This window comes from Gossypium hirsutum, chromosome A11 (genome assembly GCF_007990345.1).
Source record: "Gossypium hirsutum isolate 1008001.06 chromosome A11, Gossypium_hirsutum_v2.1, whole genome shotgun sequence".
In the NCBI taxonomy this organism is placed as follows: Eukaryota; Viridiplantae; Streptophyta; class Magnoliopsida; order Malvales; family Malvaceae; genus Gossypium; species Gossypium hirsutum.
This window is the reverse complement of record NC_053434.1, coordinates 112544864-112561650: the sequence shown is the minus strand read 5'-3', so window position 1 is coordinate 112561650 and position 16787 is coordinate 112544864. Positions and strand designations below refer to the sequence as shown.

The 16787-nt window shown below is 31.3% G+C and overlaps 1 protein-coding gene across 2 annotated transcripts; it reads right to left on the bottom strand.

The window, feature by feature from the left end:
- Window positions 1-10960: 10960 nt before the first annotated feature.
- On the bottom strand, window positions 10961-14864 carry LOC107927271 (E3 ubiquitin-protein ligase RFI2). Of its 2 annotated transcripts, XM_016858312.2 has the most exons (7): window positions 14352-14852; window positions 13539-13708; window positions 13033-13088; window positions 12392-12417; window positions 11923-12307; window positions 11450-11675; window positions 10961-11323 (listed from the first exon to the last, which is right to left on the bottom strand). In XM_016858312.2, exons 1-7 carry the CDS (start codon window positions 14542-14544, stop codon window positions 11198-11200), a joined length of 1182 nt encoding a protein of 393 aa, XP_016713801.2. In that variant the 5' UTR covers window positions 14545-14852; the 3' UTR covers window positions 10961-11197. The 2 variants fall into 2 exon arrangements, with proteins under 2 accessions (XP_016713801.2, XP_016713800.2); XM_016858311.2 differs by having other exon boundaries at window positions 10961-11675; window positions 14352-14864.
- Window positions 14865-16787: the final 1923 nt, after the last annotated feature.

Here is a 16787-nt window from a genome sequence, read left to right as displayed (position 1 = left end):
TAAAAAAAATTATAATATAATATTAAAATTATATGGAATGAAAATAAAAGTTGGGTGATATTTTATAATTTTTTAAAGTCGAATGATCTAATAAGAAAATTTTTAATAATCGATCATTTATGTAGTTTACTCTAAAAAAATTAAATATAATATAGATAGATTTAGATTCGTTTAAACCTTTAGAGAATTATGATTTTTCTTTAATTTAAAAAAAAATAATTACTAACGTGACATATACACGACAATTCATGTGCTTGCCACTTTAGCAAAGTTAACAAATGTTAACTTTTTCATCCAATTTGGGGTGACTTGATAAATAATATAAGTTCAAGGGCTAAAAAGACAAATTAAATGAATGTCTAAAATGATTTTTTTTTGTAAAATTGGAAGGCTAAAAAAGTCATTATGCCTTTTCAATATTAATATAATGGTTAAATTTCAGCTTTGACCTTTTTATTTTTTAGATTATATAAAAATGATCAAATTTCAATTTTGATTCCTACATTATATTTCAACTTGAGATTTAATCATTATATTTTAATTGTTGACATAAGTCAGCACCTCAATATCTATAGTTATTATTAGTTAATCTAAGTACTTTATTTTTATTAAAATGTTGACATGAATCTAAAGAATTGCTAACACTATTAATATTTTACTCTTCTTCTTTTTGTCACATAGTACTAAGTAAAGATTTTTTAATTTTACAATTTTAAGAGAAAAATAGAAATTTAACAATGTTAACAACTACACCTGAATTTTTAACTTTGAAAAGTGGAGGGCTTAAATTCTTGAAACTAAAAATATAATGATTAAATTTCAAAGGTAAAGAAACTTGAAATATATTGTAGCCTTTAAATGTTAACTCTGTAATTTATTCCCAAAATAATTAATCCAATGCAAAGCACATGCTAATGTCATAGACCGTGGATCAAAACTCATGACCATTGTGCACAAAATCAACTATAGAGGTTAACTGATCAAATGAGGCTCATTTAACTTACTTGAATTGGCACAATTCGTAGAACACATGTAGAAGCCCATATACTTAAAAGTTTTAGTGGCCTAGTGAAACACTCTAGCAAAACCGAAGTTATTGTAGTGAATATTTGTAAAGGATATTGTAAAGTGTTTAAATCCCTTAGTATTCTCAAACTTGTGGATGGGCTTAATCTCGATTATCGATGTAATTTAAATTGTGCCACTGGATTTAGGGAAACTCAATTATAAATAGAGGCTTTCCTCCTCATTTGTAAACATCTCATTATTGAGTAATCAAAAACTTTTGAGAGCATTTATTAAACACTTTATGTGCATTGCTTTCTTGTAACTTTTTTGTAGTTCGACATATTAGAGAATTTTCTTTGTGAATTTTCAATTTTTGAGAGTTAGGTTGACTTAAGAGAATTTGAAGCAAAAAAATCGCTTAAAACCACGTGGTTTGCTAGATTAAACTTCTATCCATGTGACACTAGTACTTATATATAAAAGAAAGGTCCAAAGGGACCTTCATTTGTTAACATGCTAAATGTTTTTCTTTTCTTGTTCTTCATTCTTTTTTCTTATTTTTCTTTTTACATTTTAAAAAAATAGTTAAATTTTAATTTTGGTTCTCAATTATGCCTAAAATTAAGATTCAATCTTTATACTTTTATTTCTAATTTAATTTGGTCTTTTTATTTTTATAATGTTTTTAGTTAGTCTAAATAATTAATATGATTGACACGTGGCTTCCTATTTCTTTTAGGTTTGCATTGTTTTTTTCTTGACATTGTGAGATAATTGTCAAATTTCAATTTTGGCTCCTAGATTATGTTGAAACTTGAGATTTAGCTTTTATACTTTAATCTCTTACACAATTTAGTCCCTTGACTTTTATAATGTTATTACTTAGTCGAAATAATTAATTGTTAATTATTTCAATCAAAATGTTGATGCCTATTTTTCATAAGAACATTGTTCCAATAGAAAAAAATTATTTTATCATGACAAATTCAAATAAGTGTTTTTAAGAAAAAAATATTAATCAGTATTTTCAATGTTATTGTGAATTTTTTTTTTCAAAATTCACACCAAATAATTTAATAGTGGTAACAAGTAGACCTGAATTTTTAAATTTAAAAAATAAAGAGACTAAATATTTTTTATTTTGACAAAAGAGGGACTAAATTTTTAAAAATAAAAGTAGGGGACTAAATTCAGTGCACGAAGTATATAATGACTTAAGTATATTTTAACTTTCAAATTTTTATTCCATAATTTGACATAATCAAATAATCAACCAATGCAATTCGAGTTCAACTAGCGGTTTTGAGTCCCTCAGCATAGATATTGGCAACTTGGGTAAGAACAATCGGATCCTATTCTATTTCAAGTTTTTGCATCTTTCACCAACAAAATAAAAACAAATTTAGAGTATGTTTCACAATCACTATATCTAATATAAATATTCAAGTCATAATGATAAGTTTAACACTTGATACTTATCAATTTATCATTTTAGTCTTAATTCTTTTTTTTTAATCTTTTCACCCTCAACCTTCAAAATTTAGTTAAATTTTTTATTTTACATAAAAACTTACTAAATTGTTAAAATTTTAATAATATTGACGTGACAGCATGCATGGTAGTTTATGTGTACTTTATTATTGGTTTGGATAATTTTTTAAGAAAAGTATAAACCTTTTTTTAAATTTGTTGAATGTTTTAGTAATTTTATTTTTTAAAATATTTATAAAGTATAAAAAAATTAAGACCAAAACGGTAGAAAAAAATAAACATTAAAAACTAAATTTATTATTATGCCAATATCAACTTTTAAGCTTCAGAAACTTGCTGAATCCTTTATATATTTATTTTTCTAAGGGAAATACTAAAACAAAAATTTTATTTGATAATTTCACATTTCAGTTGTTATCTTTGATAAAATAGAAAATTGTGTATAAAAGAAGCTTTCATTACCTAATTTCTCTTTTTAAAAAATTATATGAAAAACTGATATTATTTCAAGTTAGTTTGACTAATTGAGTAATTTAGACCAAACCCATTGCCACATCTAATGCACTGTCGTTCAAGCTCTTTATTGCAGGTGCAAATGTTGCCTAGTAACTCTACAAACAAAGCACTATATTGTTTTGGATTCTAATACAAATTATTTCAAAAACCTTATAATTATCTTTAAATTATAGTGCACAGCATAATCAAGGCTGTTTGGAAAATTGAAAAAACTTGTAACACCCTAACTACATTACATCTTGATAAAAGTTGTTTGGGAAGTCTTCCTTTCATTCAAAAGTGGATCGCTACTAATTTGGAAGTCGTGTGATTGTTACCAAATTCCAAAGAGATCTATTAAGGTGGGTTAATGTCAATTCATGTCACATCCCAAAGCTCTAGTACCAATTCCCCAAAACAGATTATAAACACGTCTAATATCATTTTATCATATTTAGTTGTACAAAATTGAAACTCTTGATAACCTTTTACCTAGTAAGGTACTTGTCGAAACTTTTTTGGAAATCGACTTTTTATTTTTTAAAATGAAAATGGAGTCGCCACCTGTAACACCCCTAACCCGTATCCGTCACCGGAAGAGGTTAAGAGGCATTACCGGACTCGTGACTTAGATCAAAACAACCAAATATCAAATACCATCTCAATTCAATAAAATACCATTCATTCATGTTCATCACGAACTTAAACCGAGCATACAATGTCTATTCCATGCATCTAGGACTAAATCAATAACATGTGAACTTTTCAGAACTTATAAAAATTGCAGCTTTTAAAAGGTCACACGCTTATGTGAATAGGCCGTGTGCCTTACACGGCATTAGAGACGCCCGTGTGACTAAGCCGTGGCGAAACAGGGCATACATTCTGACTTGTCCACACAGCCACAAGACACGCTCATGTGCCAAGCTGTGTGAAAATTAGGGAGGCTACTGACTCGGCCACACGGTTGACCACACGCTCGTGTGCCACACACGACTAATAGACACGCCCGTGTGTCTAGGCCATGTCAAAACTGGAGGGTATACTGCCTTTAATTCGTAGGGTACCCCAGGGGAAACACGGCTGTGTAACGTGACCGTGTGTCGCACACGGCTGAGACACACCCCCGTGTCTCTGCCCGCATGGATAAAAATAGGCCATTTGAATAGCCAATTTGCCACCCAATTTGAGTCTTCCCTACAAGCATCATTCAAGCATCAATATACTACATTTTCAATAAAATGAAACTCCAAACATGTATCAATGAATCCATAATATCATCAATCAATTTCATGTTCACTTTCTATACCAAAACATATCAATATCACATGCCAAATTCATTTACTCATACATGATCAACATCTCAAATTATTATATCAATCTCATACCAATATTATACCATACATACATTCCATAAAACATACTTCCCAAAATGAACTCATACCATGCCCGAATATACACAAACATTAACATCTTTAGCAAGCCATTTTCGCATGGCTACATATAAATACACAAGTCAAAATAAACCATCTCAAAACTAGTCTATACATGCCACTTAACAAAAACTTAAAGCTTTTATTTATCGAAGCGATAACCGGATAGTGTGATGACGTCTCCTCTACTTCCAACCCGAGCAAGTCTCTAAAACTCTATAGACATGGGATAATACACGGAGTAAGCTTTGAAAGCTTAATAAGTCATAAGCAATTAAGTCATTTTAATGATATTTATAGACCAATATCACTAAACCGAAATTAACAAATCTCAATCACATATACCTTCATTGTACTTGTAAATTCATAAAACCACATTAAATAATTCACTTAACTTATTTAATAATGAACGTATACCCCTGCTTTCTAACTCGACTAACAATTGTTAGCTCATTCATCTAAATCAAACTCACATATATTCATTTCATCGCTGACCAAACCATGGTCATTTATGACAAATCATACATAAAGTTATATCAACTTCTTTATAAACACTTCCAACTCGAAAATCCATAATTTCCTCATTCACATAAACCAAATTCACATACATGACTCATATAGTCAACCCAACCATTTTGATTTCATTATCTGTTCAAGTTTTCGAACCAAGCATTCATACATCTAAACCACGTCTTACTTTTATTCCACATCTTTAATCTTTTAAATAGCATTAATAATGCTATCAAATCCAACTCATTTCATCATTCATTTACATAATTTTTCATCTACTTCATAATTAATATCATCAACCACATAGGTTCCGTACATACCTGTACCATTATGTTCTTATCTATCACATTTATCTCTCCAATGCTTGAAACACTAATTCATTAAATCGTTCTTGAACATTCAATGAACTCGCACACTTAGTGCCGATTAATTAGCTGAAGCTATAATTGTTTCGCACACTTAGTGCCAATTAATTAGCCAATGCTATAATTGTATCGCACACTTAGTGCCAATACATTAAACCAAACTTATATTGGTATCGCACACATAGTGCCCTTTCTCAGCCAATGCTATTATAATCTTGCACAACCAGTGCCATTTTAATAGCCGTAGCTCTTTCATTTATCGCACGCTCAGTGCCTCAAATTCAATTCACATTTTACATATTTCAACTTCACAATTATATTTCTTTACAACTCAATTCAGCACATATAATGCACATATACTTCAATTTAACAAAATTTATTTACTTATGAACTTACCTTGTACTAACACGAACGGACCAAAACAACTATTCGATTATTTTCGACTTTCCCCGATCCAAATTCAATTTCCTCATTTCTTTATCTAATTCAATACAAATTTAACTTATTTAATAACATTTTCATTCAAAAACACATAAATGGGAAATTTTCACTTTAGCCCCTAACATTTTACATTTTCTCAATTTAGTCCCTATTTCAAAATAACACAAATTACTCAAATTTTCCACAAACCCATGTTTGGAAAAATATTACTAATGTTCCTAGCAACCTATTTATTTCATTCATTTCACATTTTAATCCCTCAATTTACAAAATTCACAATTTAATCCCAAATAGGAATTTTTACTAAAAAACACTTAATTAAACAAGATAATCTATCAACATATAATTATTTTTCATCATCAAACCACAAAAACAATAAGTTCTCATCAATGAAAAATCACAAAATACACAACCAGTTCAAAAATTCAAGCATGGGTCAGCTAGTATTCGAAGCAATTATCTCAAAAACATTAAAATTATCGAAAACGGATAAAAAAAATCATACTTCAATTCTCCAAGATTAATGCCGAACCCTTAAGTCTCTTTTTTATTTCTTTTTCCTTTGTATTTTCGGCCAAATAGGATGAACATCCATAATTTTTATGCTTTTTTTTATTTAATATAACAGTTATTAATCAATTTTCATTTTTAACCTTTAATTCCATTAAAAACTACTCCAAATGCCATGGTACTAACTCCCACTATCATAAAAATGGGTTAATATCAACATAAGTACCTTAAATTTAATAAACCATGACAATTTAGCACTTTTACAAGTAGAATACAACTTTTACAACTTACGCGATTTAGTCCTTTTTTCAAATTAACCACTTAAACGATAAAATTATCACACCAAATTTCCACACATATCAATTCACATATAATAAGCACGAAAAATAATATTAAGATAATTTTACGACCTCGGATTTGTGGTTCCAAAACGACTGTTCTGACTAGGATCTAAACCAGACTGTTACACCACCAATCCTTTTTAATTAGGTGTGATCGGATCACCTCAAGGTCTTGTCATTTTAATAAAATGTTAGATTTATTTAAAATTATTCTCGGTCTACAAAAATCCAGGAAATGGGTTCGGGAGTCCGTTACGTATGAGGAAGGATTACCACCCTCATAACGCTCAAAACTGGTACCTAATTCATTACTTGATGTCATAGTGTCGAGAATTAAAATTCAAAAAAATACTATCCCCTTCTTGCTTGATTGCAAATTAAATTGAATTTTATGGAAAGAGCCCTCTTATTTCGAGTTAATCGAGAAAAAGGATCATGTCCCGTAAGTTAGGACACGATATCTCGAATCCTCAAAAATAAGATTGCTCATTATTTAACTATTATTTAAATCTCATGTGTTTTAGTTTTTTTAAAAAGGTGTTCGGTTATTTAGGTTTAAAGAGAAAGTTGAATCCCATAAGTTAGGGCACAACTTTTTGAATCTCAAAATAAAGAATATTGCCTCGGTTTTAAATTTTTTCCTTTTTTATGCATCGAGTAAAAATGAATGTAACATTTAAAGTGATGTGCATTTAACTTATTTGGGCATAGTATCAAAATGGACAAATATGTTTAAACTTAATAAGTGATATAGTGACAGCAAAATAATATAAAATAGTCATGTGGTAAAACATCTATATAAAAATGATAAATAATAAATAAATACATAAATACCATAATGATAATGCAACCATAATAATAAATAAATTATTAATTCACAATACTAATGATAATCATATTATTATCATAATACCAAAATAAATAAATAAATAAAATATGTAATAACCATTTTAAAAATGCATAAAAAATAAAAAGAAATATAAACAACGTAAATTTTAAGTGCTAAAAAAACAGTAATTAAAGGTGTGAAATTAAATAAATGGATGATTAAATTGGAATTTAGATTAAATTTAAAGTATGAATTATATAAATAAACAAATAAATCAATAAGGCAAAATAAAGGACTAAAATAGAACACGTGAAAATGAATAGGGACCAAATGAAAAATTATTCCCAACCTCATTAAACGCGCCATTTCCAAGAGTGACCAATGGCCAGAGGACCAAAATAAAAAATCCAAAACTAAGTGGTATAATTTTAAAAAAGGAAAAAGACCAGAAGTAGGACTATATTGAAAAGCACTTAAAAGGCGGAAGGACCAGGGTAGTAATTAGACCCTTCCCATGAAAACACGCAGATCTCAAGGGATCAGGGTCAAGTCGAGTCGGGTCGGCTGTTCAGGCTTTGAAACAACGCCGTTTTGGGACTTATAAACCGTGGCCAAAACAACGTCGTTTAGTCTTGCCTATATAAACCAAATTTTTTTTTAAATTTTCATTCAGCTTAGATTAAAAAAAAACTTTGAACCCTTTTTTTTCTCTCATCCCTCCCCCAATCCAGTCATTGAGCCTCACAAGTAGGGGTGAGTATTCTATTGAGTCGAGTCGAATCGAGTCAAAAAATTTTGAGTTAGTTGAGTTGGCGAATCCTATTTTAGCAACTGAATTCAATTTGAATTTTTTTCTAATCAGATCGAATTGAGTCAAAATTTTTCGAGTCAAAGTCGAGTAGAGTTAATGAATCCTATTATTTAAAAGTCGAGTAGAGTTAATGAATCCTATTATTTATACTCAATGTTACTTTTACATGAACCGATTATGTAACTAGTAAACGACGTATAAAATTATTTAACTACATAAACAATATAATGGTTTTGCCTTTTAACTTAATGAGTAAACATTTATCAAAATAACGTAGTTTTGCCTTTTAATTTAATGGTTTTGACTTTTAACTTTAGAAAAAGTAAATATTTATCAAAATGGCATAGTTTTACCTTTTCTTATTCGGATTTTCGGACAACTCGAATTATGTAATTCATATTCGAGTTAAACCGAAAAACTTAATTTTTTATTTGAGTTGATCCAGATAACTTGATTAACTCAAATAACTCAAACTATTTAATTCAAAATTTGAAAATTTTATCGAGTTTTTCGAATTAAATCAAATTTTGCTCACCCCTAGTCACAAACCACCGTGGCCACTAGTCATCGGTGGCGGCGACCATCGCCTTTTGGTGGCTGGAGTAAAAAAAAATGCCCTTTTAAAACCTTTTTTAACCCTGATTTAAAGTAAAATGACGAAACCATAATGGATTTTTAAGAAACCTTTCAATTTCTCTCATCCAATGAAACCCCAAAGATATTGTCTTTCATCAGAGATAGTGGCCTCGGCCCCACACAGCGAAGAACAAATTGGCACAGGTGAGAAATAATAATTTTATTTCTATTCTCGCAAAAATAAAATAAATAAAATGAACTACCTTTTTTTTAAACTTGTTGTTGTTTTTTTTTTGTATTTGTTTCTTCCGTAAACGATTACATGCCATTGTTATGGCTTTTATGGTCATATATTACAAAATACTTTATCTTTTTTTGTTTTTTTCTGCCATTTCTGCTTTCTTCTTTGTCCCTTTTTCTTTGCAGGTATTTGTGGCAAGGTCAACGGCGTTGGGAAGCCGTGCCTTGCCATTTTGGTGAAAGGAGGGAGAAAGGCTTAGGGTGGCGCATTGGCTAACGTGGGGAGGGAACGGCGTCGAAGCTGCTAAGGTTTTTGTTAGTTTTTTAGGCTTTTGAGCTTGGGTTGATGTAATTTTGGGCTTTTAGGGTTTTGTTAGATTAAGTAATGTATTTGGGCTTCAATTTGAACTTGTATGATGGATTAGACTTTTGTTGTTATTATTATTATTTTTTTGTTTATCGGACCAGACAAATTTAGATCTTTACATACTTATTTGGCGGAACCCATGCCAAATTCCAAACCCCCTTTAGTGATTGACAAAGGGTTTGTGGCAACAAATTTTTATACAAATATAAATCATAACACTCTTATGCAAATCATTCATAACATTCATCTTTGAATTACAAGTTTCTATACAAATATAAATATCTATTCAAGTATACAATAATATTCATCATTTAATTCACATTCAATATATATATCCAAATTCCTTTCAAATTGGGAGAGCTTTTTGGCTAAGGAGAAGGTGAACAAATTCTTCAACGTGGCACTCATCAACTTCGATGTCTCTTAGTCGATCAGAAGATTCAGCTGTGAGTTGACCATGTGTAGCCTCCAAATTGATGAAATTAAAGAGACAATGACAGCAAAAGGAGAATCCTTATTACACATGGAGAAAAAGGTAAGGTTTGGAAATTCGAAATGACCATGATTATGAAGCTCACTAACCTTAGAATATTGTAAACTCATCGGACTGTAATTTTCCCTTGTTTTCTCATCTGGCCAGTCTTTGAACACATCGTCCCTTCTTTCTGGTGATGGTCCTTTGAGGCGATCAATATGGCAACATCGCGAACAATGTCATGCATATCAAAATGATCTTGGTTAGCACCATCGAGTAAGAAAGAAGAAGGTTGCTTCCCAATGTCATTGCTTTGTCCCGTGCTTCTTCCATTGTGAATACGCCATGAAGTAAACCCAAACCCATCCCGTATCTCAACAAGTCTTCAATGGAAGCATTATGTCTCATGCTACAGAGTAAGAAAAGTGGTCGATGTTTTTCAGCTTCTGGAAATTTGTGACTCAACTCTATAGCTGAATATGCATATGCTGGTATCCCTTCAAAGGTTCTTCAAGACGGCATTCTTAGTTTTCGCAAAGTATTCTTCCATTAAGAATTGGGTGTGAATGACACATAAATGGAGTGAAAAATAAAATTATATATTAAATATATTTATAAAAAATAGAATTAACAAATGAAAATTTGATCGATCGTTGAGAATTAAATGCTTAGATCAAATTTTATGATGGCATTTATATTTATATTTTTCTATATTAAAAACACAAAATGACACTCTTTATCGTCATTGGCTACTTCACTAGTGACACCAAGAGTTTACCACAACTAGTCGAGATACAAACTTAACCAAATTCCAAACCCAAACCATAATATTCCCCAAACTCAAATATATTAACATTAAATAATAAATTCATTGCGATTTTTCTTTAAAGTCGATTCGGTTTTTGGTTTGGGAAGAGGTCCATTAAATTAGTTTTCGAATCCCTACACCCACACAGCCTTCCACCACAGAGTCGATGCATGCACATGCACAACAATTAATAATAGTAATAAAAAAACCCCATCAAGCAACCTGAATAACCAGCAAAAAAAAAAAAAAAACAACAAAAATCAACAAGAACCCATAGGGTTACGGGTTGTGTTGATTCCAAGAGTTTGGGTATCTGTCTACCGCCATGTGCGGTGCCAAAATAATTGTTTTCAGCCCCACTTCACGGTTTTTCAGCCTGCAACGATTCACAGGACCAACATAAAATGTCTCTCTCAACTCAACCATACATAAACTTTTATGGTTTCATTCATAGTAGAGTTTGTTTTGCTTAACCCAGAAGGGTGAAGGATGAAATACTATGAATGATTATGTGAAGACATCCTCTCAGATCCATGCCTTTGGCGGAAACTGCCGGATCTTATGCCAGGATCTGGTGCACCAGCAGACTGATGGAAGGCACCCCATGCTGAGTCTCTGTCGACCTGGTTTATTGAAAACGAAGGCAAATGATCTCTTTCCCAAGCATGGAACCGAGTTGATAGAGGATTTTCAGCCTCTTGAAAGTTACGGACTGGAGTACCCGATGGAAAGAAATGGAAGCCACCCACCTGGTCAGATGATGAAGCCACTGGCCCTACTTGAGCATGAATTCTGTGACTGCTTGACCTTCGGGAGCCAGAAATAACAGGTGTCCTTATTGATGGCGAAGTGCTCGGATGTTGTTGTTGATAGTACGCCTGGAGGGCTTGAACTCTATCATGGGCTCGAGCATTGCTACCAGGGTAAGGAGGAATCAATGAGGATGCCACTGAACTCCCTGCTCTAGCACCAGAACTGTGGAAACAAGGCAATTTTGGAAAATTAAGAAACCAGCAGAGAAGAATGAATAGAACGGATACTAAATGTGTGTCATTTTAACCCTTTATGAGGGAGGGGGGTTGTTCTTCTGCAAGAAGGGATTGCTGCTGTTTCCAAGAAAATAGTAAAACGTTCCATAGAAATCTGTTTTTTTTTTTCCATAAAAGAACAGTAAAACTCAATCCAAACACAAATGTCAATCATGATGAGGCATACCGCATACCTGTGGCCAACAACATACGGACGCATAAAAGATCCTGATCTTGGCATATCAGAACCACTCCTGGCAGACCTTTGACTGACAGGAGGATTTGAAGATTGATCAGAACTACCAACTCGACTGCTAGATGTGGAGAATGGCGGGGAATGATGCTCCCAATTATGGTAATGGTGATCCATTGCAGGAAAAGCATAAGATGCAGGTACCTCACCAGGCACTGATGGACCATTCCAGTGATTGTTGTAACTAGAACTATCTGAAACACTTCCACTGGAATTTGAGGATGATGGATGAACTGTGGGCCCAAAGTAAGCTACATATGGGCATGGATGAGCAGCAGGTGCTGAATGTTCAGAAAAGATGGCATTCTGTCCCAGTAATTCATGATCTGCATTCCAACATAACTCATATCAGCAAATTAGGACAATCTCCACCAGAGAAGCATTACTTGAAAAACAAGGAAGAATCTTACATGTGGTTGATGATAACTCTCCTTCCCTGGAGGGAAAAAAAGGTAAGATATCTTAAAAGAAAGAAAATAACTGAACATCCAAGCAGAACTGTAATGATATGCGTAAAGAAATGAAAGGGAACATTAAACTAAGGAGAGTTGATAATAATAGGACGAAACAGCTTTTCCAACTTAGAAAAATAAGGATATTTGACTTCCAATTCAGCAAACTGAGTTAATGTTATGCTCATATTTAAGCTTGGGAAATACTTCCAGCCCAACAACGACAATGGCACCTAATCTCTCTTATATTATTGCACTTCATCTCACGTATCTTGTACATAACTGCTGAAATTTCTGAAATCATCAAGATAGGGTTCCAAGTTGGGTGACACGCCATAAGTTGCAGGCTTTATATCGTCTAAAATTCTTGCTTGGATGCCATTGTCATTTTGCTACCACAAATAATAAGCAGAGATCGAACCTTTTCCAATTATAAATCAGCCTCTAACTAAGAAGATACTAATCCTAGAAAACACGCAAAAAGTATAAGGCAAATATTTGTTGTTGAAGAAGAGACAACTGACCAGTACATTTCGGCCTAGAAAATTAAAGCAGAAAACTACTCAGATTCAGCCTCTAATAAGAGAGGTCAAGCTTACTCGAATGTAGGAAGTCGTGCTAAGCTTCCAAATGGACACCAGTGAACTCCAAATGACTACAAAAAAAAAATAAAACACCAAAATAAGTAAGCAGTGAGTAGATTTTAACTTGCTCTTCTGTCAGAAAGTGCGAGCATATATAGAGCCAAATAAGCAAAATCAAAGACTAACAGGGAGACGTGATTGTAAAGCTTTGCAAATGGCATAAAGAGAGTGTAGTGCAGTTTAAACTACAATCTGTTAAGTTTTCAAATTTGACAGGCTTAATAAATGAAACTTGGTTCACTAACTAAGAGCTTCAAATATCAATTTTTCACTCACTAAATAAATCAATACAAGATGGTCGTTTAAGGTGACACGGGTTAGAGAGCAAGGATGAAAAGCTAGATGCAAAAATGAAGCATAAATACTATAAAGGCAATCTACACCATTTTTATTGGCCATGATCGCTGAAACTGCAAAAAATAAGAAAATAAAAAAATTGCATAGAAATATCACTCCATTACCATTTCTGAGAAACTTAGGTCATAAAGGTCCTCATCATGTGCCCAATCATCCACATTAAACTCTGGATACGAACGGCAACCATTGGCATAAAGCCATTGACCTTTCTCAATTTTTCTACAATTTGGGCATTGCATCGCGCCCTTTACATTGAAGGCTGAACCAATACAATCTGAAGACAATCATCACAAGTCGTATTATGATCAATTAGAACCTTTAAAATAGATTAAAGATAATTTCCTCTAGCTCCCTACCAACCAAATACACAAATATATCTTACAACAAACTAGTTTCATATCCTTCACATTCAACTAATGGCCATGCTAGTAGCCATCTCCAAAGCTGCAGCTCATCAACATCTATTAAAAAAACTAACAATACAAACAAATCTAAAACCATATAGAAAATAATTTCTTCTAATTTGATTCCCTGTTGCTAATAATCTCCAAAAACTAATTGCAATGCAAAATTTACTCAGAAAGTCTAATCAGTCATAACAATTGACAGGAGAAAGGAGGAGCTTATTGAAACATCAAAGCTCCATTAATTAAGCCTGGTTAAACTAGTAAGTAATAATTCTTCAGGAAACAAAAGTTCTCATTTTTAGCTAATAAAATAGCATAAGCAAAAAGTTCAACCTTTAATCATTCATATCATCAATTAAACCAAAACTAAAGACAGCTGAGAAATCAGATGAGCAAACTTGAGCCCAGATCTTACAATCACAATTAAAAAGAAAAAGAGAAAAAAAAAACAGAAAAAACCCAAAAATTCTTTGAGGAAATCAGTTCCAAATCTGAACAAATTTGACTTACCCAAATGAAACTGATGACCGCATTGAAGCTTAGCCCACGACCGATCCCCATTATCAGTAACCGTTTCGAGGCAAATCGAGCACGAAACCGAACCGAAAGACTTTCCTCCATTTCCGCAGCCAGCACCACCATCTCCACCGTCATCACCGTCATCCACCACAACATCATCCCCACCATTACTCCCTAATCCCATGATTAAAAACAGTTACAAAATGTAAACTTCAAATTAACTCACCCCAAAATATCAAAAACCTAAATTTCCTAAAACAAAATCACCCTCCTCCTCCTCCTCCTCCTTTAATTTCCCAACACGACCGCTGATTTCAATTGCATATAATTAAAATTAAAATTAAAATTAAAAACAAAAACAAAAAAAATGGCTCGTCTTCTTAAATTCCTTTTTATTGACCAGAGAAAGAAAGAGATTTTAGATTTAAAAAAAAATTGAACGGAAATGAAGAATGAAAGTAAAATTTATCTCCTTTTTTTTTCTTTTTATTCTTTTTAAAGACAAGACTGTCTTTGTATTACTATTTAAATTGACGAAGTAACCTGTCCAAATGATAACCATCCTACGACTCAGATTCTTCTTTAACGTTCTTTTTACGGTTTAGATTGCTTTACGTTGACATCGGTTGTTGCTCAAATTAATAATATTGCAACATTTTTTTATATTCTTTTATTTTTTTTATACAATTGTTTTTATATTATTATGTCTTAATCTTATTTATAAATTATTTTTTCATTAAAAAACAAAATTTGAGTAGGCTCCGATAAATTAATATTTACTTTCTTTTTCAAACATTAATATTTTTATAATTTTTTATTATATTTGTTGTTTTGAGTATAAAGTATAAAACTATTCATAGTCCTCTAAGGGTGAAATTGAAGGATTGGTATGAACTCGGTTCCACTAAAATAGAAAGTTTTTTATTTAGACCATTTAAAATTTTTAAAATTTTAAATTAATAAAGGTAAATTTATATTTTGACTCCCTTAAAAATATAAAAATAATTTAATACTTTAAAAATTATAAAGATATAAGTTATTAAGATGGTGAAATTGCATTTTTATTATTATCAAAATTACAATTTAATTTTGGCCACCCAAAAAATTTCTAGTTTCACCTCAGCCACTTAAAATGGAAAATTTTTCATTTAGACCATTTCAAATTTCAAATTAATAAAGGTAAAATTGCACTTTGTCCCTTAAAAATATTAAATTTTGATTTAATCCTTTAAAAATTATAAAGATATAGGCTATTAAAATGGTGAAATTGTATTTTTACTATATTAAAAATCACAATTTAATTTCAGTCCTCCCTAAAAAATATTTGTAATTTCACCTCTGGCTCCTGCCTATCCCTTAAATAGGGGAATACTTTAGTTCATTCGAACTCACTTCCTCCTACATTGAACACAATGTCAATACTAATCGAGCTAAGGCTCAACCGCCAATTAATATTTGCTTTTTAATTAATGCTTATCATGCACAATTGTGTATGTGTAGGTCTTATTTTTATCATTCACAATTGCATGTGAATGTGAGTTTTAGTTCAAATCATTTTCAATTTTTCATCCTTTTGTATGTTGTGATGATTTGGGTCTATTTTGCAGTTGGTCGGACTTGTACTTATAATTACATTATACTTGTACTTATATTGTATTTATATTTTTAGAAGCATGGTAGTTGGTACTATTTTGGTATGGCCTATGCTAGTCGGAACACTCAGTTCCTATAATAAAGTTCCAGTGTACACTCCAATCGATATCAAATTTACCGGTGTGTACAGGTTGATTTCGTTCGCAGTGACTGGAATATGGTGTATCGATCAATGCTAAATATTTAATTTTAAATTTTAAATTTTATTAATTATTTGTAAAAAAAATAAGATTACATTTTTTATTAATTACTTGTTCCCAAAAATCATTTTAAATATATATTTTAATTATTTATTTTGAATTTGTTAAATTATGAATTATTATATGCATAGTGTGTGATGGTGTTATAGTTTAATTTATGGATTTTTTTTGCTTATTTATTTTAATTTTATTTAATGATGAATTGAATTTGCGTAACTTATTAAATAATATTTTATATAATTGATGAGTTTTTTATCTTAAAATTTACGTATAGTGAGACTTGAACACATGTAACTAACATTTTTTAAAAATTTTTCTTTACCAGTAACATTTTATTTTTGATAAATATTTTATATTTGAGATTCATTTAGTCTTATTATTTAATATTTGTAAATACTTTTTATTCCCATATATCAAATGTTTTTAATAAATAACGAAAAACCTGGTACATCGAAGCAGATCAATATCGACATGTACCAATACCAGTAGAAAAATAATGCATCCACCAGTACAGTACTGATTACCGTAGAAATCTTTTCTTTCAAAAAAAAACTTAGATTAGACATACAGATAA